Raw genomic sequence first — 25,640 nt, 5'->3', positions numbered from 1 at the left:
CATATATTTATCATACCAAAGCATAGGCACATTTTCCTTTAAATATTTGAGATTCTGTCTACAGTGCCCCTGTTATATTCATTCAAATTATTCTGATAGTCTAAAACAATGAAGCCTCTAAACTGGTGGAATGTTGCCAGAGGATTTCAACAGAGTTTGAAGGCGACCTAACCAAAAGGCATAGTTTAAATTGGCTTAGGGAATGAATGGGCTCCTTATCAGAGCAGCTGAAGGCTGTCCATAATTAACAGCATCTGCCAACATTCACAGGGCCCCATATAGAACAGACAGGCCCTCCAGCCCCGCAGGCAGCAACCTCCAGCGTCTGGCACCTTTAGATCCACCCAACCTCAACAAAAAGACAGTCCAGACCCATCACTGGACTGATACATTCTAGTGATACTAGCAGGACCACAGGGCCACGGCTAATTAACGTTAATTATCTAGAACAATTCTGTTCACATTAGCACGGAGGCTTCAAATTAGCCAACTATCATAAAAAATATAAAGCACCGGTTATGGAGAGAAGGTTATATTAGTGATTTCTGATTTTAAAGCTTCTCTTGTGTTATTTTTAAGGGGCATGAACACGTTCGGTTAACCTCCCTTTTTATCTGTTGCATTCTTGATTTAATTCAGCGTGAATACTTCTGTATCAAGAGTATTAAATTTGTTCTATGGCCATTTTGGGTTGTTTCCTTACATTTTGAACACATTTCCCTCACGAACATGTACAAAACCAAGCCAAATCACACAAGTCCAAAGGAAGTTTCATTAAATAAATTTATTTGTTAAAATAATTTAACTCCAAATACAACTGTTGAATTTGCATTGAGTTATAACTACAATTCATGTTTTAATCGAAATGTCAAGGTTTAACAACTGACATTGTTACAAAACAATAAACTGTTGTTCAATTTTAAATGGTCAGTTGTATTAGAGCTCAGCAATTAACTGTGAACTATATCTCTGGGAAACCCCAAATCAATAATGATAAGTCTGTCTCCAAAACCCACTGCAGTCATTCTTGAAACCCTGATCAAGATTTAATAGATGCACAATGACACGTTAATTTAAAAAGAAAGAAAGAAAGAAAAAGACCCCCACAGTCTTTAACATTTGATTGGCAAAGGAGACAAGTAAAGCTTAACAGTGCGAACACAAAACTAGTGAGAACAACAACTAAAAAACAGAACAAACCGACAAGAAATCCAACAGCAACAAACAATACGCACTTTTCACATTCAGACATACGCTGACAACATTCCCACTGGAAAACTCCTGAAAACAAACGGCAGACATCCTTAGGCAACATTTCCTTATAAAGAAAAGCAAGTATCAGTAGTTTTACCACAGAAAAGTGATGGCAACTCCTAAGTGCTTAGTCAAAAGTTCAGTTCTAACTCTACAAACCAAAGGAGAAAATCATCGAAGCACCTTTCAATAGTTTAAGATTTTATGTAATGCTCTTGATCAATGCTGGCTTGTTTGGTGTAAATGGAACGAAAGGAAAAGGCATCAGTTACCATCACTATCACAGCTTAAAAACACCCCCCCACCCAAAAAAAAAAGATGCATCATAAAAGGAAGAAAAAAAAAAACCTTCTAAAAAACGCTGCCTTTGTCGGAAGTGAAACAAGACAAAATGAAAACAGAAGAAAAGCTTATCACAAACAGCTAAAGAAAAAGTGGGTCTTTGGATCAAACCATAACATTTTTTAAGGCATGTTAGAAAAACGTTCACGTAACTAGTTGCTCGTCTGATCAGGGCATAAAACCAACAGTGACGCAAGGTCACCGACTTTTCTCTGTAGCCACTGTGACGTCATGTCACTTGACCCTCCTGTTCTTCAGCTCGTTAGTAACATCTCCACAAACACATTCCTTCAAACGCAGTTATGTTCCTACCCGATGAAACACCAACAGGAAGAGCACAAGAGGGTTCCCATGTTTCTGGGGATCTTTGAGGCTCTGTCACTAAGCACGGAGGGCTGTGTAGAAACACTGATCAGGCACCAGACCGGTTCTTTGCAACGTCTATACAGTAAAAGCCCGCCTTCTTGTCTGACACAAACACTTCCGAACGAAAATCCGAAGGGTTAGATAATCTTTTCCACTTTAAGTTTTTGACATTCCTTTCGTATCAACTTTTCTTGTCTGCATAGCAATCCGTAATGTAAAACTGTAGTCCTTTAGATGTTTTTAATACTTAATCTTAGTTGTCATAAATTGCTGTTAAATATGGAATTCTAAAAAAAAAATCATTCTGAGAAGTTAGAGGCTTCAAATCTCAGCTGATTCACTAGCAAATATTTCTATTTCTGTGGACAAATCATACTTCTTGAATCTCGGATTTCTCTAAATGTTTTGAGTTGAATCAACTGTGACATACAGAGCTTGGTTCCAAGAAAACAGGTTGGAACTTTCTGTCCCGTAAACGAGGTGCTTCCCCGTTGGGGGTTGTAAGAAAACACCACACTGAAGAATGCAAATATTCACAAATCAAAGCATCTTTCACGATCACGGCCTGGTTGTAACCACGAATCTGTTTTCTCATCTGCGAAAAGTACTATCTACCTTTCTGTTACCTCTAAACTCAATGCCAGTTTACCAAACACTTGGGGGCCAGCAATGATTTCCATAATGTGTAAAAAACAAAAACGAAACAAAACAAAAAAACCCTACACAAATAATTTAAAAGGAAAAAAAATGCTTGTGATACACTATATCCTGCAGTACGGAGTCTGAGTATAGGCAATTATCTCTGACTTGTGCCAAATTCTTAGGAACAATAAACACACATGCACACACAAACACACACTCTTCGCTCAGGTACACACGTAAGACCAGAGGTTACTTGCACAAGTGTGTGAAGCCAACAGAACGTGAGGCAAGGACAGGGGTCGCAGGCTCAGTGACAGTGCAGTTCCGAAGGCCAAATTTCTCTCCAGAGGATTAAGCTCAAGGTACGCTCTTCAGCATTTACAACTCTGAAATTGGTTGAAAACCCTTCTATGCTTGATTGTAAAAACTTAGGAATAGGTTTTTCCTATGCCATTAGTCATGCAAATGATAACTACTTCAGGGCTATGAAAACCCAAAGTGCCAGAGCTCGGAGCACCTTTTCAAAACAAAATACTTCCTCTAGCTTTATTGGCCACTTCAGTAACCAGGGCAAAATTGTTATAAGAAAATCTTTATATAATTCCCCAGGAAAATTAAAGATAAAAGGTTTTTTTATGGGATTTTTTTTTTTTTTGGTCCCTTGCCTTCCACCCTTATAATTTACGTTCTACTTTTAAACCCAAATTATTTCCCATGGTTATTCAATTTTTAGGTGCCTGCAGTAAAGCTCTGCTACAGGAAACTTGATTTTGAAAGCAGGTTAGCCAAGAATCACACCACAACCATAGCCCTTAAAGGCAAGAAGGAGTTTGCTGCTTTGACGAATGTAAAAATGCAAGATATTTGTACTGTCCTGTGAGGTTTCCGCAAATGGGAACGTGTGGATGCAACATGGCTTCATTTTCCTTACGCGATGGTACTAGTTCATCGACCAGAACACATCTTGCGAGTAAGGCTAGGCAATCTTCCCGTGACAGTTGCTTCCTTCTTGTTCAGTAAAGGGATTAAGACCACCCCTGCTTCGGGAACAGAGGGTGGGCTCGGGGTTTTAATGGGGATCAAACCCTCTTGAGAACCTCCATCTTCTGCGGCCAAGCAGGTGGTTTTTACACATTCTAAAGCCAGACTCTGTTCTTCTACACGACCTGTTCTGACTTCTGCTCTGTCAAGGACTGATGCGCGGGTTAGTTCTGCGTCACAAATTAGGATAACATCTACAATTAAGCATCAATTTTGAGAAACGGGAATATGTCAGCTGAGGGAAGATTCGCTCCCTGTAATGCTGTCAGCAGGCCAGCTGTTGTTCTCTTACTTGACGGGATACATTGGTTAGAAGCACTATCTCCAGTCCTGAAATTCAGTACTCTCCTAGGAAAATATTTCTCCTTTACTTAATTTTTTTTTTTTTTAAGAAGACAAAATATTTTAACTGTAAGTGGTCATAGGGATTCTTCCGGTTTCTCTCTCATGGTTACTTTTAATTTATACAATAGTTGCTTCTGTCAACCCAGCGACAATGCCATCACGGCTTCTGGAGGCGATCACCCTGCAGATCGATCAGCTATGCCTTAAAGTTGCAGGTGCACACAGGAGACGGAGGACCGTGGTGAAGACCGGAGTTCCTGAACCCAAATGTTACTCAGAGATATCAATGGACAACCACTGCTCGATGCTGAACGGGGGAGGCTGTTTCACTGTGGATTCACACCACACATCCTGTGCGCTCCGCAGTCAGGCAGACGAGGTGTGTGTCACCTGTGGTGGCAATGTCACCTGTGTGTCCTGTCCAGGACAGCCGTGTTCGAATGCTATTGTATGTTACATGCAGAACAGCACGGGTCGTCTTTGTCGGGCTGTGCCGCATAGTTCATCTGCCTCACGATTTCTGCGAAGAGTTCATCGACCATTGTTTTGCTCTTGGCGGAAGTCTCCATAAAGGGGCAGCCCCACTCTTCCGCGAGGGCTCTGCCTTCATTAGATGACACTTCTCTCTCACTTTCCAGGTCCACCTTGTTCCCCACTAAGATGACTGGCACTTTCTCATACCTGCAAGACAGTAAACGACACACATGAAGTGTGGAAGACAGCAGGAAGTTCACATTTTCTCTTTTTTCGTTCTATTCTACTACACATTATTCCCTTTCATTGAGTGAAAAATGTTTTGCTTCACTTGGCTTGACATCTACCTGAGGGCATTCAGCAGCAGAAGTGGATCATAAATGGGTTTTCTGAAAATGAGGTTAATTCATCAATTATACATCTTTTAAAATCAATTTACCTTTCCAGATATATTTGGAAAATCATTCTCAGAATCTCAGAGTAAGTCCTGTTAGGTGGATTAATTTTAATTTTTTTCATTCTAAGAGAAGCTTACTCAAAATTCAGTTGATGAGGTAATAACTCTACTGAGTAAACAAACAATTTATAATTGTCAGCAGTTGACTCTGTTCCATAGACATACTGGTCATGTGAAAATAGTTCCGGAATGTGAAAAAAGATAGGAGAAATCATTAGGAGAGAAACTATCAAATAAAACTACACTCTATGCCTTTATTAAACTGTTGTAGATTGGCCAGTTGAAAGACCATCATGAAAATCCTTTTCAGCCTGATAAGGATTAAACCTTTCAATCGTTAGCTTTATTTGATGTTGTCTCCTTTTTTCCTTCTTGAACAGAATGGGTGGGTCATAGACAGGAGGTTTGTGTCGCCTTCCTCCCTGTCAGACGTAGAAACCTAAGTCCGCCTGAACTGTATCTAAGAGTTCGGGCCTGACGTGGATGGAACTAGAGGGTATTAAGCTGAGTGAAATAAGTCAATGGGAGAAAGACAACTATCATATGATCTCCCTGATATGAGGAAGTTGAGAGGCAACGTGGGGGGTTTGAGGGGTAGGAAAAGAATAAATGAAACAAGATGAGATCGGGAGGGAGACAAACCATAAGAGACTCTTAATGTCACAAAACAAACTGAGGGTCGCTGGGGGGAGGGGGGTCGGGAGAGGGGGGTGGGGTTATGGACACTGGGGAGGGTACGTGCTATGGTGAGTGCTGTGAAGTGTGTAAACCTGGCGATTCACAGACCTGTACCCCTGGGGCTAATAATATATGTTAATAAAAAAATAGAAAATTATTAAAAAAAAAAAAAGTTCGGGCCTTTGGGAGGTGATGAGGTCATGAATGGTGCCCTTTTGTACCTAGAAGAGGTAGGAGAGTACTCCTTTGTTCCTATTGCTGTGTGAGGACACAGCACAAAGATGAGTCTATGAACTAGGGACACGGACCCTCACTGGACCTGGAATCTGCCAGAGGCTTGGTCTTGGACTTCCGGCCTCCAGAACCATGAGAAATGAATTCCTGTTCTTTAAACCACACAAGTCTATGGTATTTTTGTTATAGAGCCAGACAGACTAACATAAGGTGACTGTGAGTTACAACATGAAAAGGATCGATTAATAAAGATAAGAAACGATATGAAAGGTTAAGCAAGAAGAAAGGCCCTACATCATATTGGCACCTAAAGATGATTCTCTTTTCGATGCTCACTCCTCGTTTAAAAATACATGGTACTACGCTGCATGTTTATTTAATATTTTTGTTTACATTTGTTGTAAGAAATGTTGCTAATACATTTTCATAAGGCTATCGTTTTTACTCTAAACACCACTTTACAAGCTTCTTGTGATTTCACAGTAAAAATCAATGCGTGCCAGTGTGTGTGTGTACTGTCCCCTAAGCAGGGTGCATCTCTAATAAAGGAAGCAAACTGCAAAATTGCACACCAGTGATAACAAACGTGACTGGACACAGCAAATCAGCTGGAAAACCGTCAGGTGGTCGAGACTCAGAGTTTTATTATTATTTTTTTTATCATTCAGGAAACTGATTGAGGGCCGGTGGTTCCGATTCGTGAGAATACTTGCACAGCTCTACCATCCTGCTCAAACGGGGTTCTCCCCTCCCTCTAACTTGTAAAGTAAACTACATTCCCGGCAACGGCTCACTTTCTTCTGGGCACTAGATGGCATGGAGAGCCGTTTCAGCAAGCGAGCACGCTGCAGGCAGCGTGCCACGTGGCAATCTGGAACATAAAAACAACTGAAACACGCGTGGGGATAACAGTATCGACAGTTAATCCAGAGCTTGGGTATCATTTCTGCAGGAAATGGATTTGGACAATTCCCACTTCTATCAGGGACTTTGTATGAATTTATGGGGCATCGACTGTGACGTGATCCTACAGAGCGGTTCTGAAAACGGGACACAAGGGTCTTTTGCACCTTCCAGGACTCTTACCTACAAACATCTCCGCATAGCCTGTGGCCTTGGGAAGGACAAGTGGCAGCAAGAGGAAGCAGCGTTACAGACCCCATGGCCGCTCTGCACACAAGCCCTCCCGACCCGCTGTGCGGAGAAGCCTGGCAGGAGGCTTAACGATTTAGTTAATGTATTAGTTGAATTTAATTAGGTTAAAAGTTAATTTCAACCTCTGTTTACAAGACTTAACAAAATGGACAGTGATAAGACGTCCCTCTCTGTTATGAGGTAAGCAACACATATTTAAGAGAATATTTTTTAGTTTAAATACAGTAATACATCGTGTTTTATTTGTAAAGAGGCATTTCTTACACTCATTAAAAAAACCACAAATAGGGGCACCTGGATGGCTCAGTGGGTTAAAGCCTCTGCCTTTGGGGTGCCTGGGTGGCTCAGTGGGTTAGGGCCTCTGCCTTCGGTTCAGGTCATGATCCCAGGGTCCTGGGATCAAGCCCGGCATCGGGCTCTCTCCTCCATGGGGAGCCTGCTTCCTCTTCTCTCTCTGCCTGCCTCTCTGCCTAGTCGTGATTTCTGTCAAATAAATAAAATATTTAAAAAAAAAAAAAAGCCTCTGCCTTTGGCTCAGATCATGATCTCAGGGTCCTGGGTTGTAAGCCCACATCAGGCTCTCTGCTCGGAGGGGAGCCCGCTTCCCCTCTCTCTCTGCCTACTTGTGATCTCTGTCAAATAAATAAATAAAATATTAAACACACACACACACACACAACCCCCACAAATACGTTTTCAAGATTCGTAAAAATACCAAATCATTAACAATTGTATGATACACGGTTTGAATCAAGAATCTTAATGTTCCCAACAGATTCTTCAAAGGTAAATCAGAACACTGCGAACATAGGTCCCTATGTAACGACATTTGATGACCGTCACATGAAGATGACAACTTAGTATCAGGGAGCCTGTCCATCGTATCGCTGATCGAACAGTCAGTGGTCTTTTCTAAGAGCCAACACGCTAAAAATGCTAGAGAGATCCAGACTGATATCCTCAGAAGACTTTCAAAGACTAAATAAGGTCTTCGGGGAAAGGTATTATGTACATTCCAGAAGAGCAGACGGTGAGAAATTTTTGTCTCTTTCTGTTAACATGAAAATACGACACCGGAGAAAAGATTCTAAAGCAGGATTTGGAGGCTCAGCTTCCAGCCCTGCTTGCGGAGCCTGCGAGACTGGGGAAACCATTCACTCTCCTCACCTGCGTTTCCCTTGCTTGTCAGTCAAGACAGAGAAAGAGTATCTGTTCCCACTCACCGCGCGGGCTGCTGTGAAGCTCATGAGACACCCCCAAAACGCGTGAGTACCCCACCCCTGCAGGGCGGCGCTTCTCTCCCCTCCTCCCCCTGCTTCTCCTAGGGTCGGAACAAGAGAAGCTGATGGGGGTGAGGAGCTCCTGGGGACATACGGGCAGAATAGACTGACCCGGGGTCACAGATGGAAGCAGCCACCTGCCACCAGCCTTCCCCATCTCTGGACCCCATGCCCAGCACGAGGGTAACCGGGGACAAGCAAAGCAGGAACGCCTTCTCCAAATACAGGTATCCATAGGGGAAGGGAACGTGAGCCTTCGGGTTGGGATGGGAGAATGGGTCCCACGTGTGGGGTGAGATTTAGAGAAACCTAGATCCGCGTGAAGTAGGCAGGTGAGAAGGCAAAGGGAAAGCAGCAGAGCCTTGCACTGATGGAGCAGAGGAGGGCGTGGGGAAACCGTCCCCACCGGCTGGCGCCAAACGGTGTCCTAAAACACCAGCAAACGACGCCAGGCCAGGACTCAGTCCCAGAACTGCTTCCAACTAGCTCATCCCATGGTTCTCCAGTTTCTAGAACCATAACGTGAGCTGGATTAGGTCATTTCTAAGGGGCTCTTGAGCTAAAAATCAGAACCTAGTGGGCCACTCCCATAACGACCCCATGTCGTTTACCCAGCGATTGCTGGGAGCTCAGCACTCTTCTCACCATGACCCTGACAGGCCGATCTCTACAAGGGATGCGAAATGCACAGCAGGACTAAGGCCGAAATGTAGGGGAAACCTCAGATCTCATTGGGGACAAGACCAAGCAGTAGAGGCTTCCAACTCTACCCGTGGAGCGACTCTGGCCAGTGAGCTGGGACTCGCGACCTCAGCTGTGGGTCAGTCTGAGCCGTGGGACTGCGGAAGGCCCTACTGACAGCCGGCTGCAGCAGCGTCAAGAACTAGCGAGAAACAATCAAGGCATCGTGTACTGATGCATCCGCTTAACACACAATTATTTGATAAGAGCCTACTACGTGCCAGACGCTGTTCAAGACACTTAAGATACGTCTAATGAGCAGAACAAAGATCTTTGCCCTCACAGTGATGACAATCTAGCCGAGGAGACAGACATCTGACATTAAACACAGTAAATAATTCCTGAAAGGGGTCAAGTGCACTGGAGGAAGGAAAATGTAGGTCTGGGCGGGGACTGGGGCACAGGTGCGATTTGAAATTAGATGGGGTAAGCCTCGGGAAGGTGGGAGCGAAGATGTGGTGGGAGCGAAGATGTGACGGGAGCGAAGATGTGACGGGAGTCGGGAGTTTGCCTAGTGGCTGCTGGGAAAGAGCATTCCAGAAGGACCTGAAGCAGACAGTATGGAAGCAACCCTCTACTGCAGGGAACTAGCTCACTGGAGGCTAAAGAGAACTTGGGAACCTGGGTGGCCGAAGTGGCCTTGGAAGACAAATGGGACATTTACGACAGGGTCAACTCTATTATTTAGGAAGCCGAGGTGGTGGGATAGCAGGTGACGGAAGTTCCCTGTTCGAGATTCGTTAACAGTCCTACAGGTCACCTTCGATCCACCCCCCCCCAACATCATTTGGGAGTGAAACCGAAGATGCACAATTCCAACAAATATTCAGTGGCCGTATTGCTGTTAACCTGATCATGAGGATAAGCACCTTGACCACGTCTTACACATCAGCTGCTTTCTCTTCAACTCGAGCAGATCTTCCTTGACATTTTTCTTTATGAGCACAACCAGGGGTATGGTTATGTGGCTCAAGTAATCTTATTTTTGTCTGGAGGCTGCAGACCAACACATTTTGCCAACATGCCTTTTCATACTGTTTCTTGTATTCACAAGCAGGATTACGTAACGTACTGATAAATAAAGCTGGTTCTTTTAAGCAGGTTCTGCTTGATGCACTGAAGGGTACACCAGAAACACAGGCCCTAGCAGCACCTAGCCGTGGACAGGCTTCTCAGGGAGGCAACTCTATAGACAGTTTGAAACATCTGATGGGATGTGGTAACTGCCCTGATATGTGTGTATGTACCTCTAATTTGTGGTTGTGTCGAAACTGGGCCAATCACCAAAAGTACTTGAGAACGAACAAATACTGACCCCCAGGCTGTACTCCAGAGCTACTGAATCTGAATCCGTGGGGTCAGGACCTGCAAAGAGCCTATTAAAAATATGTATCTATATGTGTAAGCTCTGAAGACTAATGCTGAGGTTCAGCAGGGTTGCAAAATCACTGGCCTGATCTGCTGCTTCATGACCCCAAATAATATTGTACTTGTACAGTTGACGGTCTCCCACTGTGGCAAGTCCAGAATCAATTCCTCTTTCCCTTCACTGATTCACCAGTGAGAAGCTGCAGACAGAAAGCACTCACGTCAGCTCCTTTAACCGTCTTCGCAGGGTGCTGTATTGTATTGTATTTGTATTGTCAAAGAAGGTCTTGTTTCATGTGAATTTTATCATGCTTTCTTCTTAAGTCACTTTTTCACAAGCAGGTTAAAGCATAATTCTCTCTGTATTCAGGAATGAACATCAGAAAGATTTTTATAGGTTCCCTTATTCAACCTTCTACCCGTGTTAAAAATCCCATCTACTGAGCAAGTTTCAAGGCAAAATGTCAAACCACTTGATGCTCCGATCACTTCCATGACAACCCCACCAAATGGTTATATTTGAACATCATTAGTGATGCGGAACTCCCATCTCAAACAACCCGTTCTGTCCTTTCTGTCAGCTCTGTGAAACGTTAGTGTTGAAAAGTCAATGTTAAAAACTTTATCCCGATCTCATGAGCCGTCATTTGTACCATCTTGGCCCTTCTGAGAGGTTCTAGTTCTTTTACCCTTTTGAATATAGAAATCTTTTCTTTTCTCCAAATGAAAATAGCTTTTCTTTCCCCTCTCCCTGGTCAGATTCAGTAAGCACTGTTGACCCTGAACAATGTGGGAAGTGGGCCGCTGACCGCATAGAACTTCTAGCTCTTCCAAAGCTATGAGTTAGCCTACTGTTGACTGGAAGCCGTACCAAGGACATAAACGGTTGTTTAACACTTATCTTGTATATGTATTATATGCCGTATCCTTACAATAGAGTAAGCCAGAGAAAAGAAAATGTTAAGGAAATCATAAAAAAGAAAATGCATTTATAGAACTACACTGTATTGAAAAAAATCTGCATATAAGTGGACCCATACGGTTCAAATCTGTGTTGTTCAAGGGTGAACTGTAATACATCATGACAAAAATCTCTAGCAATATTTAAATAGGTAAAGAGGAAAATGAAAAATGTTTTTAGTCTCATCTCCATGAGAACAATCTATTTTGGTTGACAGCCTTCCAGACTATCTTCCTATATGAATCTATATAAACATAGATATAAATTCTTGTAAAAGGCAATTATACAAAGTATATTTGGTAGCTTCAATGTTCACTGATATCATAAAAATTTCTACTTCAATAAATGATATACATTTTATTAAGGACTAAGAAGTATTACATTTTATAGGTTCTATACTATAGCTGTATTATAATGTAATTATTCCTTCCCTATTATTAGTACATACAAAGGGCTCCCATGCCCCATTTTTATTTTTAACCAACACAAACAGCCATCTGATGAACTACGCCGAGAAGTGTGATTTCCATCTCAACGGTATATACGTGTGTTTATGTGTGTGTATGGCATAATCTTTGAACCACAAAAATCCCATTTCTAAGCGCATCAGACTATTGTGTACACACACAGTCTTAACTGACATCCCCAAATCTGCTTAATAGGGCTTAAATTAAGAGTGCCTATTTCCCCGCCCTTGGGATTGATATTTTTAATCTTTCTATAAAGTACTATGGCAGTCCTGAAGAAAAAGGTTTGTTTTTGGCTAGGAGGTGATGGCTCCTACCACATCTTGCAAGCATGAAACATCAGCACTTCTCGTAAGGATGGAAAACATGAGCTAAGTATGGCTGCTCTCTTCCTCCAGACTGACTTGTTCTGAAGTGACTAAACATTTCATCGTAAAAGGGCATTTCTGGTAATTTAGATTGAATAATGAAAGGAAACCACAATCCTCCTCTCTGACTTTCTCTTGGTTTCAGAATGCACGCTGAAGAAGAATCGAGAGAAATGTGTAAATGGGATTAAAAAAACGAAGCAAGGAGAGTAAAAAGATATCCAAAGCTATTGGGGATACTCCATACCAAGGTGAATGAAGATAATCTGCTTTCCAAGAAATCAAGAGCTGATACTGTATCAGAAGAATGGATTCCTAATAGTTTGTGAGGGACCAACCAATCATGACAAGGCAACTCAGGCATTTTAAATGTATTAAAAAGCCATTTGAGGGAGAAAATATTTTTACATCTGATAAAGGCACATCTGATAAGGGATTATAACCCAAAATATATACAAAGAAGTCTTGAAACTCAACAACAGGAAACAAACAACCCAATAAAAAAAGGAGACTAAGACCTTAACAGACACCTCATCAAAGAAGATACTCAGATGGCAGATGAGTGTATAAAAAGATGTTCCACCATCGTCGGTCATCAGGGAGAGGCAAATCAGAACAATAATGAATACCACCACCCAGCTATGAGAGTGGTCCAAATCCAGAACATTGCCGCTACCAAACATGCGGGCGAGGACGTGAAACAACAGGAACTCTCATTCACTCCTGGTGAGAATGTGAGCTGTTAAAACCACTCTGCTGGTTTCCTACAAAACGACACATACTCTTATCATACAATCCAGCAATGCTTAGTGTTTACCAAAGGAATTGAAAACTTACGTCACACAAAAACCTGCACGTGGATGTCTGCAGCAACTTGACTCCTAACTGCTGAAACCTGGAAGCAAACAAGGTGTCCTTTGGTAGGTGAACCGATAAACTGTAGTCTATCCAGAAAATGGAATTTCATTCAGCATTAAAAAGAAATGAGCTATCAAGCCGTGAAAAGACAGGGAGGAATCCTAAATGCACATTACTAAGTGAAAGAAACCGATCTGAAAGGGCTACATAGTATGATTTCACCTATATGACATTCTGGAAAATGTGAAACTATGGAGACAGTTAAAAGATCAGTGGTTGCCAGGAATTGGGATGGGGGGAGGGAAGGGACAAATAGGTGGGACACAGTATTTTTAGGGCAGTGAGAATACTCTGTAGGATACCACAACGATGGACGCAAGTTACTAAGCATCTGACTCCACAGAATGTACAACACCAAGAGCAGACTTGAAGGTAAGAGTAAACTCTGATTATGATGTATCAACGTAGGTTTATCAATGGTAAGAAATGTACAATTGTAACAAATGTTTGTTCAACAAACCCCACTCTGGTGGGGGTTGTTGAAAAAGGGGGAGGCTATGCATGTGTGGGGCCCGGGCTTATATGGGAAATCTCTTATTTTTCCTTCTCTTTTCTCTCTGCCCACTTTGCCAGGAAGATGACCACAGCTTTGAGTACCGTGTGGCAGAGCAAAAGGTTACTAGCCAATTTTATCTAATTAATGTTTATAGAATACTCCACTCAACAAAAGCAAAATACATTCTTCCCAAAGTGTGGGGAACGTTCACTTGGATAGACCATATTCTGGCTACAAAAACCATAACAAATATCAAAGAATGGAAAGGATGCAAAATATGTTCTCAGACTGTAAGAGAATGAAATTAAAAATCAGTAATGGGAGGATATTAGAAAATCTACAAATATTTGGAAACTGAACCATCTACTTCTAAATAACCCGTGGTCAAAGAAGACATCACAAGGAAAACTAGGAAGAAAATGAAAATATAACACACCCCAATTTGTGGGATACAGTTAAAGCAGGTCAGAGAAAAATCACAACCCCTCCTCAAGGGCTGATACTAGCTTTCCACTGTTAACTATATCATACCTAAACCCTCTGTTTAGTTCTTCAGCTAGCAAACTCCTGCCCTTTATATCTAATTCAACCTTACTTTACACAACTTTCCAGAGAGAATCTTCTGCTCCAAATTGTTTCCTTGGTTATGGCAATCACTTGACTATAGTGGCCCCCACCAAATTGTTACTATTTTTATTATCTTTTAATTTTTTCAAGTTTTTATTTAAATTCATTAGTTAATATACAGTGTAATACTAGTTTTAGGTGCAGAATTTAGTTCATCAGTTCCCACCAATCAGATTCTACCTACCATTCAAAGCTCAGGTAAAATTTCATCTCTTTTAATAAAAATCTTCCCTTACTTTTGTAACAAATTAGCTCATTTGTCTGAATTCTTATTTACACTTCATATCATTAGGAATTTGGGATGCACAGATTTTCATTAATATCTCTCTTGAGTATCCACGAGGCATTGTATGAGGAACTGGGGCATAGGAGACAAATGAGGTCCCTGAAATTTATATTCAAGTTGGAGGAAACACTATGAACAGACAGACAACATAACTAAAAAAGCTGATGGCTGTTATAAAGAAAACCAACCCTGATTATTATGTAGTAACTTGGGCAGGCCAAAATTAATTCCATGGGGTGATCAAAGAAGGCATTTCCGGGAAGATGGAAATCTAAGCACAGGCTTGAAGATTTGGAATGAACCTGGGGAAAACCAGGAATTAAACATTTTAGACAGAAGAGAACGCAAAAATATAGGCAGTAGGAAAGAAGCAGGCTTATTTAGGAACAAACAGCAGGCTGGTATGGTTACATCATAAAGAGCAAGAGGGAAGGATATGAGGGATAAAAGGGACCGAAGGCCACTCTTCGAAGAACAGGAGAAAACCAATGAAGGCTTTTCCGCAGGAAAGTTACAAAGCATATGTGTGTGGGAATCGGTGTGGCCGAGATACAGAGAATGGGTTTGGGGGCACAAGAGTAGCAGGATGACAGGACACACCTGCGTGTTCTAGGCACGAGACAAACAAGGACTTGAACTGCGATGAGAGCTTGTACCCACAAAACATACTAACAAACCAGTTGAAAGACAGTAGTTTTGAGCAAAAAAAAAAAAAAAAGAGAGAGAGATTAAAGAGGGAGAATTCAGAAAAGATTCATAAGTATTTTTATAAGTATAGTTTTAATCTCATGACTAAGAATGGTAAGACCCCAAATGGAACTACCAAATGGCTTCTATTACCCTGTTTCTAATACACTTTCCCTGTGACCATGTTTAAAATGATCTTGGTTATCAAATAACTACTTCTTACTAAGAAGATTTTGGTTTATCGTAGAGTTCTTAATAAACATTAAAGACCAACTCCTCTTAGCTTCAAGTTTACAAAATGATGATTTTTGGCTCTTTCTTTTTCCTATAAAAGTTTTATTTTTAAAAAATTCTACCCAGGTTATTCACTTCATGTTTACCTTAACACTATTCTGGATTTCCACCTATCATTTACTGACTATAAATGTGAGTCTCTTTAAAGACTTACGTTGTCTCCACATACAAACTTTTCTTTTACTGTGTAAGATAAAAATCATCTGCCACTCAAATTTTACCTTCTCATAGATCCTCCAATATACTCTCAAATTACTATTACTAAAAAGAGAATGATATTTAAAAAAAAAAAAAAAGAGAATGATATTTTAGCTTTCAACTCTTATCAAACACTTGGACACTTTATTTTGGAAAGTTTGTGAATGAAAATTATGCAACAATATAAATGTACATTGTTTAGCTCTTTCTAAATTATTACTTTAATAAAGTCTTCAAGAGTCTTAGAAAACTATATTAAATGGGACACAAAAAAGAACCATAAAAGGAAAGGTTAATGAATTGGACTTCATTAAAATTAAGAATTGATGGGGTGCCTGGGTGGCTCAGTGGGTTAAAGCCTCTGCCTTTGGCTCAGGTCATGATCCCGTCCGTGGTCCTGGGGATCAAGCCCCACATCGGGCTCTCTGTTCCGAGGGGAGCCTGCTTCCTCCTCTCTCTCTCTGCCTGCCTCTCCTCCTGCTTGTGGTCTCTATCAGTCAAGTAAATAAATAAAATCTTTTTTTTTTTTTTTTAAAGATATTTATTTATTTATTTGTCAGAGAGAGAGGGAGAGAGAACGAGCACAGGCAGACAGAGAGGCAGGCAGAGGCAGAGGGAGAAGCAGGCTCCCTGCCGAGCAAGGAGCCTGATGTGGGACTCCATCCCAGGCCTCTGGGATCATGACCCAAGCCGAAGGCAGCTGCTTAACGAACTGAGCCACCCAGGCGTCCCAATAAATAAAATCTTAAAAAAAAAAAAAAAAAAAAGAATTGATGGTCATCAAAAGAAACTATTAAGCAAGTGAAAAGGTAAGCCAAAAATTGGGAAAAGGTATTTGCAATACATGTATCTAACAAAGGACTTCTATCAAGAATGTATAATTTCTACAAAAGAAAACAATTTGTAAATGGACAAAGCACAAAGTGGGTTTAATTTAAGTGCTTATACCTTGAAGTTTGAATATTGCACTTTAAAAAAAAAAGAATCAATTGGTTTAGTCAGGTAATTTTTTTTTAAAGATTTTATTTATTTATTGGAGAGCAAACACAAGCAGGGGGCGAGGCAGAGGGAGAGGGAGAAAAAAGAAAAAATGGTCAGTAAGCACGTGAAAAGGCGTTCATCACCATTACACAGCAGGGAAACAAAACTAAAACCACAATGAGGTACCACCAGAATCTTACCAGATTAGCTAAAATTAAACACTGCCAGGATCCGTGGAAGAAGAAATTGGTACAGCTACTTTGGAAAACCTCTGGGCAGTGTTTACTACTGCTGAACATATGCATTTACAACCCAAGAATTCCACTCCTAGGTATACACCAAAAGTGTCCATGTATGCGGCCAAAGAGACGGGCTAGAATGTTCACAGTGTCACTGACCATAACAGCCCCCATCTGGGGACTACCCAAATCATGCTCGGGAAAAAGAATGAAACAAGGGTGTATACCTACACGGGGAAGACTCAGGGAGGGATTAACTACTGTTCTAATCGACATGAGTGGATCTCACAGGACGCTGAAGGACAGAAGCCGGCAGCTCGGGACTAGACACAGCTAAGCTGTTGGTCTGAGCACAGAAGTGACAGGGACGGAGCCCGAGGAAACTGCTGTGTTGCTGCAAATGTCTGTCCCGCACCTTCCTCCAGGAATTCGTCCCGTTGGACGCCGGAGATGGATACACATTACTGCCTAGAGAGGTTACCTCCATAAAAAAAGTAAATTGAGACTGAAAAAAAAAAAAAATCAATAAATCAGATAATTATCCAAATGATTTCTGCATTGAAAGAGGAACAGAAGATAACCTTCAAGGCAGACTGAGCAAGCATGTGTGTTAGCTACGGGGTTTAAGGCACATCAAGGGCCTGAGTCAGCCAATCAGTTAAGTTCATTACTCAGCTGAACGTGTTAATCAATTTCAAATTTCTGTCCAAGTTCTATGCTGTTTAATTTATATTCAGAAATGGCTAAAGACTGAAAGTGAAAGGAATACTAATACTAAAGTACATGTCACTGGAAATAAAAAATGATAATTTTGAACATTTTCTTCACTCTCAGATCTATAAATTGGATCCATCTGACCACAGTTCTTTTCAGGCTTATCAAGATAACCTCAGCACTTTAAATAACTCTATTAAAAAGAAAAAATACAGGGATGACTACACATTTTCTTTTTAAATTTCTTAGAAATGGAGATTTTCTACCCCACTAATGTGTTATTTGTAAAGGAATGTTTATGACAGAAGCCTAAAATCTTGTCACTTAAAAACCTAATGCAAAAAATTATCTTACTAGGGAGACCTGGGCGGCTCAGTTGGTTGGGTGTCTGCCTTCAGCTTGGGTCAGGAACCCAGGGTACTGGGTTCGAGTCCAGTATCCGGCTCTCTGCTCAGCAGAGCACCTGCTTCTCCCTCTCCCTCTGCGTCTCCCCCTGTTTGTGCTTGCTCTCTCTCTAATAAATAAATAAAGTCTTAAAAAAAAAAAACCAATAGATTCTTTTTTTGTTTAAAGCGCAATATTCAAGATACCCCAAGTAAGGTAGATGAAAGCAGTGATTGGTTTATATTTGATATTTTAATGTGTAGCTAAATTTCAATATGTATTTTAATATATGTTCAGTCACCGAATCAAAATATATCATTTTTAAAATCTGTCAGCAAAATACGGGATTTCCTACATAATTTAAATAGCGGGGAAAATTCAAGCTTGGATGCATATATGAAGAACACAGAGCTTTCATCTGTCAAAGGAACATGTTCAGACATAAAACATGCATTTTACCTTTAGTGAGAGTTGCAACCTGAAATCTGTGCATTTAAAAACAGGTCTATTGTACTTGAAGAGACTACACTGAGTCAACTGCTACAGAATATCAAGTTTTCTGAACTGTTACATACATTTATACAAAGTTAAATTATAGAATACGTCTTCTTGGCGCCTCTTCCTTTCAGAACTTCTGGAAAAATGTTTATGAATGGAAACTAATGTCTCTGGTACACGGTTGAAGTTCAATTACACGTATTATTTCAAAGCTACTTTTGAATGAAGAAGATCTAAAGACGCACCAAAGCTCTGAAGAGCTAAAACTTTCAAGGAAAGTTTTAAATGATGATTGAAGTTTTTTTTGTTTTTTTTTTTTAAGATTTTATTTATTTATTTGACAGACAGAGATCACAAGTATGCAGAGAGGCAGGCAGAGAGAGAGGGGGAAGCAGGCTCCCCGCTGAGCAGAGAGCCTGATGTGGGGCTCGATCCCAGGACCTGGAGATCATGACCTGAGCCAGAGGCAGAGGCTTTAACCCACTGAGCCACCCAGGTGCCCCATGATGATTGAAGTTTTAAATGATGAACAGAGAAGTATTAGTCCTGAGAGATTGTTCTACTGTTGTAGTAGGACAGCAAAATATTTCTTAGTTTCCAAATCACAATACAAACAGCACCCAATAAAACTGAAAGAAAAAGCTAACCCCCAAGTCTAACACATCAGATGTCTAGAAAGCTTGGGCTATCAGACCAATGGAGTTAGGATTTCTTCTCTCCAACTACAAAGACCTCGGGGGAAGAACACATCAGACACTGATTCAAACTTGCAGTTAAAGAAATTACAAACTGTTAAAAGAAGCCTCTGTGGGAGCCAGCAAGGCAGAATGGCTGGTAAGCAAAAAGCTTCCAAGTCTTCAACAGTAATCAGGTTTGGGATGAGGGGCTGGAACGGGTCGAGCACGGGGGGTACAGAGGATGGGGAGAGCCAGGATTACTGGAGATGAGAAAATCAGTCCCTTCATTTTCATTCCTGCTACAGAAACCCTCCCATTTCCAAAATAACTCACGCCTGGACTACGTACCAGTCTCCTAGCTGATGCCACCTCCAGTTTCTCACCTCTGTATTCTGACCTTTAGGCCACTTCCCCAATAATTATCTTCAAACACTGCACACAGTTTTCTCCCCATCTCCCTGAACCGCTCCATCAGAAAAAGATGTGTTGGCTCTGCAATGACTAGACAGAGCTTATCCCTAGGTTAAGGGTCAAGGTCAACCACAGTTTGCCCCCTGGCAAAGGGAGAGAGAACTGCATTGGGGTTTAGCAGACCTAGAAAAAGCCCAGGTCTGCTCCCTTGGATGTCAGGTAACCTTTCTGAGCTGGAGGTTCCTTATTTGTGACACAGAAATATTAAGGATACTCAGATATATGTTGGGGGAACACAACGGTGGTGATTTTACTAACGATAGCTGGCATCTGTACAAGGCTTAGGGGGTGCCAGACACTGCTAGGCAGTTTCCATGAATTAGCCATTAAAGTATTATGGATACTGTAAAACACTATGGAAATGCTAATTATTCTTTTCTAAGCTCACTCAAACCATCTGTTAGTTAAGTCAGTTCTGGAATCTTAATTGTGGTGAGAGATCTGTGAAAATGTACAAAAAATGTTCCACAGAATCTCCTCTCCGCCTGTCCAGGACGACTCCATCTAACCATCTATGGAAGACTGTTCGATTCTAGAGAAAAACAGGAGAGATACAGTTCCTTCTAGTATCAGAGGCTGGCAACTGCCCATCTTCTCGAAGCAGAAGTATCTTCTCCGATTCCAGTCATCATCCCACTCACACTGCTAAGTCATTAGACAGGAGCCATGGCTCGGAAGCCCTAGTGAGAGAATGAAAGAAAACAGAAAACAATACAGAACAAAACTTCGGATAGAGCTAGGAGCTCTGAGCTCTGGGATAAAGTCTGGTTTCTGTTTTACACCAGCTGTGCGACCTCTGAAGTTACATCGGGGCCCTCAGGAAACAAGGGATAGGAATGTTTTATACCCGTGAAGTTTTATCGCCAGGGCTGGAATCGATCTTTACAGACATAAAAAACAGACAAGTACATGGACTGAAGATCTTCAGATATGACAGTCTGTGCATGAGGACCACAGTGGAAACGTCACAGAAACGACATCCCTGGTCACCAGTGTGAGAAAAGCATTTTTGGATGAACACTACCCAGAATATTTTATTTTTTATTCTTTATCGTACCTTATATTATTAGATACATTTTGAAATGCTTAATCTGATTTGTGGTATGGGGGGAAGGGGTATCTCCAGATATTTGGGGGGGGATGGCCAAAATGCAACATAGAATGACCTGAAAAGACCTGTATTCATTAATTCAACAAACTTTCTGTGCACCAGGTGCCTGATACCAAGATGGAAGCAGTCTACCACCAAACGCACGCAGAGAAGGAAACTTTTTTGTTAAATTAGATGGCAGTCTGTCAAATATACTTAGCTTTTCTGCTGAAACTATACTTTAATATGCTATATTCTTTTCTTTTGGGGGGGGTTGGTTGGGGGCAGGGGCAGAGGGAGAGCGAGCATCACAAGCAGGCTCCACTCCCACTGGGAGCCTGGCTCGAGGCTCGATCTCACAACGCTGAGATCAGGACCTGAGCCGACATCGAGTCAGAGACTTAACTGGCTGTGCCCCCTGGGAGCCCCCACTATGTCATATTCTCAATAAAATCAAATGTGATCCTCAAAGTTAATTATGTGTGGGTGGGAACAGTAAAATGACACAGGGCAGATAAATTATGAGGGCAGATAAATGTGAGGACAGGTGGCAGGTGCTCACGTCAATTTGCCACCTTTTAAGAGTTAAGATTCATCAACTCATTCACTTATCAGGTATCTTTGATAAATATTTTTTGAAGATCTTCACAGAGAAATCCAAAGGATCAACAGTACTCTTTTATCAAAATAACGCCTAAAGTAAGCGGTGTACCTAAAAATGTTATGCTGTTTCAGGTAACTTCTGCTGCATAAAAAACTACCCCCCAAACACAATGGCTTAACATAACCATTTTACTATTTTTCTTTTCTTTTTTTAAGCTTTTATTTATTCGACAGGGAGAGAGAGAAATCACGCGAGCACAAGCAGGGGGAGCAGGAGAGGGAGAAGCAGACTGTGCTGAGCACAGTCTTGATCTCAGGACCCTGGGATCATGACCTGAGTCAACTGACAGATCCACCGCCCCCTCCATTTAATTGTATTTCATGATGGTATGGGTCAGGAATTTAGGCAGAACTCAGCTGGGCGATTCTGTTCCATGTGGCACTGACTGGGCTCAGTGGTGTTCAGTTAGGGCTGGGCTGAGCAGACGGTCAAAGCCTTTCCAACGCATGTACCTTTGGGGAGTATCCTACCACAGGCCTGGAAGGCTGGTGGGCTGGCTACTCTCCCTCGTGGTCTCAGCCCTCTTCATGGGTTCTCCAGCACGGTAGCTGGACTTTTTTCATGGCAGCTCAGGGCTCCAAAAGACCATGGTGGAAGGTGCTTAGTCCTCTCTGTGATTAGGCCCAAAACTTGCTTTGTATCACCCTGCCATCCTGCCATCCTCGGTTGGTCAAAGTGGTCACGGGCCAGCCCAGACTTGAGAGCGGCCAGACAGAGCCTCCTCCTGATGCAAACTGAGCTAAGACTCTGCAGCCATCTTTAGCCTAGCGTGCTCAGAGAAAATGATTTCATCTTTAAAAACTGAATAAAAGTTCCAGTTTACCAGGATTTGTTGATCCCCGTCAACAAATGGAATACAAAAGGACGCTGGTCAAAGAAACTCTATGTAGACTAGATATCACAAATATGTATGTAAAAATGGGATTTAAATGGTGATGGATTCTAAAAACAGGAAATCTGAGGTGAGTCTAGAAGGACCATAGAACCTACTGCCCAGAGAGACTACTGAGATGGAAATGGGCACTGATAAAAATGTGCCATGGCAACAGGCATGAACTGTCCTGGTAAAGAGAGACACGAGGTCACCACTGGAGAAAAGGGATGGATCAAAGCAGTGATATTTAATCAAAAGAACAGATAGATGAGATTGTTTGGAGCCAATCAGTATGGCCAAAAAGAAAAGCTTCCAGATTTGTTATTTTAATAGGATGTGCTGATAAGAGTCCTGGACCAAATCTCCTTCCCCCAAACGATCTTTTCATCCATCCACCTCCAAGTGTTTCTTTCAATCAAACCCGACGATCTGTTCGGGATGGCCTTAGGAATAAACACTGTCACCAAGAGCAGCCTTTCCAGTGCCTGGACCTCCGGGAGGCAGCCGACCCAAATCAGGGTGCTGACTTGTTAGGTGCAGATGGAAACAGGCCACAGTGGCTGCTTCCCCCAGGGTAACTGCTGCTGGTGGCCACAGCACTGTCCCTGCTGAGCCCACACCCTGCCGGAGGGTCCCTCCCGCCGAGCCACTGAGATGGACGCTCTGTGTAGATCCATCCTCACTAAGGAATCAGCTCGCTGAAACTGGCTCATGGCCACTGGAGAGCAAGAACAGACAGTTTATGCAAACTTTACTGACCCTCCACGCAAGACCACTGAACAAAAAGTTCTGTGTCGCATCATATTCGTCAGTACGCATGGACTGAATTAACCATGGAGAGACTCTTTTCTCATCTCTTGCTCTTGAAAATAAACTAAGGAAAGTTATCTGAATTTCCAGGCAGCTTTTATGTATGTGTACATCAATGTATTTAACTCCTTGTCCTACTGTGGGCATCCAGTCCCCTACTGTACCAATGTCACTGGGGGCCAAAGTTCAGTTGAAATGTTGGTTCAAAAGCAGATAAAGGATGGTCTTGAGGGTATATGGATCATTTGGGTGGGGGGAATGATATTTTGGACAGTATAATTTTATATATACTATATCTGGATATTTATTTTGCTAAATACTAAAACAATAACAAAAAGCTTATTTTTCATATCTTAATCTATATTAGACTATCCTTGATAATCAACTTCTATCTTTAGTTAAGCTCCCAGCTATCTTCCCTGAGGACTAGCTATTCTACTGTTTTTTCCCTCAATTTTCCACAAATCAGCTTACTTTTCTAAAGCTTTCTAAAATAAAAATTCTGCTCAAACCATTCTATAACCAAATACAAACAGAAACTAAGATTTCATTTCCAGGGAGGATCGAAATATACTAAACATAACAAAGTGAATACAAAATTGTTGGCATTACTCTTATAAATTTTTAATTCTATGAGTTACAGTGCATGAAAAAGTCCTTCAAAAAGGTAGCCTAGTAAAAGCAATGTTTTCTGGTGGAAAAATATTTTGAAACTTAATGCATTTTGCCCCTCTCTATATATACAATTCACTCAACACTGTCAAATATATATTCAGTTACAGAACATTTTGGCATTCCAGAAGTATAGATACTATCTTGTACTGATTTTGCATAACACACAGAGCAATGTAATGCAAAAAAAGTGGGTTAAACCACAGCATTTAATGTCGACAGTGATGACTTTTATATAAAGAGCGAAAAAACTTCTGAAATCAATTTATTAAAAAGCTGTCAACATATTTTTCTCTCTATACTAGCCTATCTATCTACCTGTCTTCCTTCCTTCTTTCTTTCTATTTATCTATCTAAACTGGCCAGGGAGTGTTAAAATTATCTTCGCCCCATATATAGTTTTTGGTATTTATAAAAAGGTCTATTATCATTATGAACTTAAAGACGTGGTATTTAACAAATACTATATGTCTCATCACTTTTTATAAAGTATTCCTCACACTTAAAATACATGTACTAAAAATTATCACAATTCTTTATGAGTCACAAAAACATACTGTCACCATTTATAGCTAACATAGTCTCTAGTGGAAGGCAAAGACAAAACATTCAGGGTCTATGCTATAATTTCTGTAACATACTGTACTAGAAGCTTCAGACACAGATGAGAAAGCAGTGGAAAAAAATGGAAAAACACAACCAGATTGGTTAGTTTATCTAGATATGGTAAGGCAATTGAATCTAATTCTTAAGAAATCATGTGGCACTATACTGTTTTATAAAGTCAGATAAATGCTGGAGTTGCATTCCCAGGTGCATGATTTTGGGGGAAACTTTACTATGGATATTTTAGGGCTACTACATAAAGAAATAGTACATCATTACCTCCTTAGCATTACACCCATATTACAGATGAGGAAGTTGAGATGCAGATAACATTAACTTGCCCCAAATCATGTGACTACTAAGTACTGTGACTCAGCTTTAACCAGATTAACACTTACCCTCTTCCTAATACTAATTTAGCATAAAATACTAAATTAGAGCAATTATCATATATGCAGTATTTGTTACACTCACTGGAAACTTAACAGTGGCTGTATTTAGAACTTAGACTAAAACAACAAAATTCTCCATCCCAGAACACAGAAAAACACTCCAAGAGTTCACTGACAGAAAGCTGTAAAGATACTCGATAAAGAAGAAAATACTAATATGTACTGAATTATTGTAGTATTTCCACATCTGAATTATTAATTTTTAAGAGTTCCTCTTAGAAAAGAATGAGAAATACTCCTTAATGTTTTAAGTAAATGTTTATGATCTTTCTCTTGGGTACTTCTACTAAGTGATATTAAGATATATATAATTAAGACCATCTTCATCTATTTCTACTGTCAAAGGCAGAGCTGAGTCAATGTCAGATGCAGCAAAGCTCTAATAATTTAGTGATGGCTAATCCTGTAATAAGCCCACATCCCAGGCTGACTCCTACAACCTCTCTTCCTGTTTTAGGTTATCACAAGGAAGGAGCTCTCTTGTCTTATCAGAATGAATAAAATTCATTTTGAGAAATAGGTTCCCATATTTCTAATATGCACAACCAACAGAAATAAATGCTTCTTCAAAAGATTGACTTTACATGTCTTTTTGTTTGGTGACTAAATGTTATAATAAATGCTTCTTCAAAAGATTGACTTTACATGTCTTTTTGTTTGGTGACTAAATGTTATCTTTCTCTATAATAAAGAGAGGATTTACTAACGAGAGGAAGCATTTCATTTTTGCAGCATTTATATAGGGTTGTTGGAAACTGGAAAGGCAGGAAGAAAAGATAAATGTTATTTCCGACAATTACAGAGATAGTTCTATTTGTTTTTCTTCAAG

General features: G+C 40.9%; 1 protein-coding gene across 1 annotated transcript in view; it reads right to left on the bottom strand.

Annotated features, from left to right (window-relative positions):
- Positions 1-765: 765 nt before the first annotated feature.
- Positions 766-25,640, bottom strand: part of RAP2A (RAP2A, member of RAS oncogene family) — a 35,703-nt gene continuing 10,828 nt past the window's right edge. The window contains exon 2 of the mRNA XM_044249987.1: positions 766-4,671. Within this exon, the coding sequence (XP_044105922.1) occupies positions 4,434-4,671 (238 nt within the window). The 3' untranslated portion in view covers positions 766-4,433. The remainder of the gene's footprint in view (positions 4,672-25,640) is intronic.

This window comes from Neovison vison, chromosome 5 (assembly GCF_020171115.1).
Source record: "Neovison vison isolate M4711 chromosome 5, ASM_NN_V1, whole genome shotgun sequence".
NCBI classification, from domain to species: domain Eukaryota; kingdom Metazoa; phylum Chordata; class Mammalia; order Carnivora; family Mustelidae; genus Neogale; species Neogale vison.
This window is presented reverse-complemented; position numbering and strand designations above follow the sequence as displayed.